The 4663-nt window shown below is 38.4% G+C and overlaps 1 protein-coding gene across 1 annotated transcript; it reads right to left on the reverse strand.

Moving 5' to 3' along the window:
* Positions 1-2855: 2855 nt before the first annotated feature.
* On the reverse strand, positions 2856-3973 carry LOC130813372 (uncharacterized). The gene is made up of 2 exons (XM_057679204.1): positions 2928-3973; positions 2856-2871 (listed from the first exon to the last, which is right to left on the reverse strand). Exons 1-2 carry the CDS (start codon positions 3971-3973, stop codon positions 2856-2858), a joined length of 1062 nt encoding a protein of 353 aa, XP_057535187.1.
* Positions 3974-4663: the final 690 nt, after the last annotated feature.

Raw genomic sequence — 4663 nt, forward strand, 5'->3', positions numbered from 1 at the left:
TCATGTTCTCTTGTACCACCCTTAAGCTATCAATAGAGTCTTGAATAAGATCTGGTCCTTCAGGCACATTTCGGTCCATCTGATCCCAACACAACGGCACTCGACATTTTCTTCCGTATAAGGCTTCGTTTGGTGCCATCTTAATGCTGGTTTGATACCTGTTGTTGTACGAAAACTCTATCAAAGGCAATTTCTGTTCCCATGAACCACCAAATTCAAGAATACAACATCTCAAAAGATCCTCTAATGTCTGGATGGTTCTTTCGGTTTGGCCATCAGTAGCCGGATGAAATGCGGTACTTAAACATAGCTTCGATCCGAATGCTTCTTGCAACTTTTCCCAAAATCGTGACAAAAATTTTGGGTCTCTGTCAGACACAATTGTTCTCGGTACTCCATGTAATCTTACAATTTCTCGAACATAAGCATCAGCCAATTGTTTTACTGACCATGTTCCCTTCATTGGCAGGAACCTTGCAACTTTGGTCAATCTGTCGACTATTACCCAAATTGTGTCATTTCCTCGTTGCGTTCTTGGTAATCCAACTACAAAATCCATGGATACGGAATCCCATTTCCACTCAGGAATTTCTAGTGGTTGAAGTAGTCCAGAACTCTTTTGCCTTTCAAATTTCACCTTCTGGCATATCAAGCATCGAGATACAAAATCAGCTACATCTTTCCTCATACCTTTCCACCAAAATAATTTCCTTAATTCTTCAATCATTTTATCTCTACCAGGGTGTAAGTGAAACATTCCTTGGTGTCCTTCCTTCAAAATCTCTTTTTTCAACTCTGTGTTGTCTGGTATACACAATCTCCCGTTCATTCTTAGTTCACCTTTCTCACCTACTTCGAACGCTTCTGTCTCTTTTCTTTGAACTCGAATGATTAACTCGATTATCTCGGGATCTTCTTGTTGTGCTTCTATAATTCTTTCGAACAAAGTCGGTTGTATAGTCATTGCTCCCAAATATTCAACAACTTGATAGTGATTAACAATTTCTAGATCTAACTTCTGGATTTCTTGGTATAATTCCCAAGGTACCGTCATTATAGCATTTACAGATATCCTCGGCCTTCTGCTCAATGCATCTGCCACTTTGTTTGCTTTTCCGGGATGATAATTTATGTCAACTTCAAAGTCTTTAATGATTTCCAGCCACCGCCTTTGTCGCATATTCAGCTCCTTCTGAGTGAAGACATATTTCAAATTTTTATGATCAGTGAAGATCTTGCATGGTACTCCGTAGAGATAATGTCTCCATAACTTCAGGGCAAAAATTACAGCTGCTAGTTCAATGTCGTGTACTGGATAATTCAACTCGTGTGGCCTTAATTGCCTTGACGCATAAGCTACTACTTTGCCTTCTTGCATTAGCACACATCCCAAACCTTCCTTCGATGCATCACAATATACCTCAAATGCTTTCCCACAGTCGGGCATGATCAACACAGGTGCCGTCGTAAGTCTCCTTTTAAGCTCTTCTAATGATTTACTCTGCTTCTCGCCCCACTGAAACCGAACTCCCTTTTTAAGCAACTCAAACAACGGTCGGGAAATTTTAGAAAAATTTTCCACAAACTTCCTGTAATAGCCTGCCAAGCCTAAGAAACTTCTTACTTCAGTAACACTCTTTGGATTCGGCCATTCCATCACTGCCCTAATCTTTTCAGGGTCAACAGAAATTCCATCCTTCGAAACAACGTGCCCTAAGAAAGATATCTTTTCTAACCAAAATTCACATTTACTAAACTTGCCAAAAAGTTTCTCTTTTCTCAACTTCTCTAAAACTATCCTTAAGTGCTGCTCATGTTGCTCTTCATTCTTCGAATACACCAATATATCATCAATAAACACAACCACAAACTTATCCAGGTAAGGGTTGAAATATCTTTGCATGAGGTCCATAAATGCTGCTGGAGCATTCGTTAGACCAAATGGCATTACTAGAAACTCATAGTGCCCATATCTGGTTCTGAATGCAGTCTTAGGAATATCTTCTTCAGCAATCCTCAATTGATGATAACCAGACCTCAAATCTATCTTCGAAAAGACCCTTGCTCCCCCTAACTGATCAAAAAGGTCGTCTATCCTTGGCAAAGGATAACGATTCTTGATGGTAATCTTATTGATCTCCCGATAATCAATGCATAGCCTCATACTCCCATCTTTCTTTCTGACAAAGAGGACCGGAGCTCCCCATGGTGAAACACTAGGTCGAATGAAACCTTTTTCCAGCAATTCATCTAGTTGCTTCTTTAGCTCAGCCAACTCAGCTGGAGCAAAACGGTAAGGAGTTTTAGAAATAGGAGTGGTATCAGGAATAAGGTCAATATGGAAGTCTACTTCTCTTTTTGGAGGTATACCGGGTAATTCTTCAGGAAACACATCAGAATATTCTTGCACGATCGGGGTTTCTTGCAAACTAGGTTTAGGTTTTACTTCTTCAGTAGTAACATAACATAAGAACCCTTCATCTCCTTGTCTTATCATTTGTGATGCTTGAATTACAGAAATTGTCTCTAGCTGAGATCTTGAGTTCTTCCGAATACACTTTGTTCCCTCGGGAGTTTTTATTCTAACAACCTTTTCCTTACACAAAATCTCCGCTGAATATCTCTCCAACCAATCCATACCCAAAATGATATCAAATGTTCCCAAATCGAATTGAATTAAGTCAGCTGGTAAAAGATTCCCACAAATCTCCAATGGAAAATCATAAAAGATACGGTCACACAGGTAAGGTGTACCATCAGGTAAATTGATACACAAATGGGATTTTTGAGGTTTTAAAGAAATAGAAGATATGCGAAGAAAAGCACTAGAAATAAAAGACCTATCCGCTCCACAATCAAACAAAACATTTGCTGTAAAATTACCAACAGGAAATTTTCCAGAAATTACTTTACCTTCCACTTCAAACTCCTGGTGTAAACCATCATAATGATCTCCAATTGCATGCAGGCCCACGGATGCTCTAGTCTCATTCCTCTGAGTGCCAAATGCTCTGTTTCCTGCAGCTTCCGATGTTGTTTTGCTTTGATTGAACGTTTCCCCACAGTTATTAGCCAAATGTCCCTCCTTGTGACACTTGTAACATACAATCTTCCCATTACAATTTCGGCCTCGATGATCTTTTCCACATAACCTACATTTCCACTGTGTCGGCCTTGCTGCAGTCTGAAACGGCTTCTTTCCCTCACTCTTGGCCCTCTTGTATCCACCGCCCCTACTGGATTCATTCTTTCTTTTATTAAACCCATCTTCTTTTTCCAAAATACGCTCGTACTCCAAGGCTTGATTGTACAAATCATCAAAATCTTGATATCTAGGAGTGCCTTTTTGGATCCTGAGGTTCAGACCTTCGAAAAATCTAATCGCCTTGCCCCGATCAGAGATCACTATTTCGGTAGCGAATCTAGCTAGCTCTCTGAACTTACTTGCGTACTCGATCACTGACATAGTTCCTTGCCTCAGAAATAAGAATTCATTCTCTTTCTTTCTCTGAAGCGAGGGTGGGTAAAATTGATCACGAAGCTTCTTTATAAATTCTTCCCATGTAGAATCTATGGCGGTTTGTTTTACAGTCCTCCACCATAATTCAGCAGTGCCTGTTAAGTAGAATGCGGCTAATTTCACTTTCATCCTTGACGGGCAGTTTATAGCCTCCAACAGTTTCTCCATTTCTGCAATCCAATCCTCAAAGCGAACTGGATCAGGTTCTCCATCATATTTTGGAGGTTGATGACTAGACAATCTCTTATAAAATTTCCCCTCATCATCTTCATGGAAACGACTCATCTGCTTCTCCATTAAATTCAGTAGCCTCTCATTATTCCTTTCCATCATTCTTAACTGATTTTCCAGAGCCTGAACTCTTGCATCCTGGGTCGTGTCATCAGCAAAATCATTCCTCGTCTCTTGAGGTTCACTTCTTGCGATACATCCTCTACCACCACCTCTTGGCATCTTTAATAAAGTAGGGAAGTGTTGCGTTAGCTACATTTTAAATTGCAAATCACATATTTTTTTTTAGCATAGAAAACACATAAAACAAATTTCATTTAAAATACTAATTTTTTTCAAAAATGTATTTATCACGGTGTTTCCTAGTATCGGATAAGAAGATCCGACGTTCGAATAACGTTGGCTCTGATACCAAGTGTAACTGTAACACCCCGTCATTTATCGGGTTTAAAAATAAAATATAATATAATAAAATAAAATATAACAAAATAAAATAAATAAGTGATATTAAATTATATTATTTTACGTAGTTAATTATAAGTAACAAAGTGGGGTATTTTTAACGGTAACGAGTTTAATCGCATGACGTTTTGTTTCAATTGTAATAATAACACAATAATTACTCAATTAATTAAATGATTAATTAAAAAAAGAAAATTATAAGGGGGAATTTGGAAGGGGTGGCCGGTTATTGTGAGGAGGAATGGGAGGAGTTTGTAACTCCTCTCATAAGTGAGTATTATGGCACATTAAGCTCACCTCTTAAGTGCCTATTAATTCTTAAGCATCATTTGAATTTCCTCACATTTCCTAAGCTTTCAAAGTGAACAAAATTCAGAAAATTTTCCTCTTTTCTTGTTCTTGTTTCGGTATTCAAGAAGAAAAAAAAAAAAAAAAACTTTGTTCAATCCA

This window comes from Amaranthus tricolor, chromosome 5 (genome assembly GCF_026212465.1).
Source record: "Amaranthus tricolor cultivar Red isolate AtriRed21 chromosome 5, ASM2621246v1, whole genome shotgun sequence".
Taxonomy (NCBI): Eukaryota; Viridiplantae; Streptophyta; class Magnoliopsida; order Caryophyllales; family Amaranthaceae; genus Amaranthus; species Amaranthus tricolor.

Excerpts from the sequence above, each read along its gene's own strand:
- LOC130813372 (XM_057679204.1), bottom strand. The coding sequence starts at position 3,973 with ATGCCAAGAGGTGGTGGTAGAGGATGTATCGCAAGAAGTGAACCTCAA.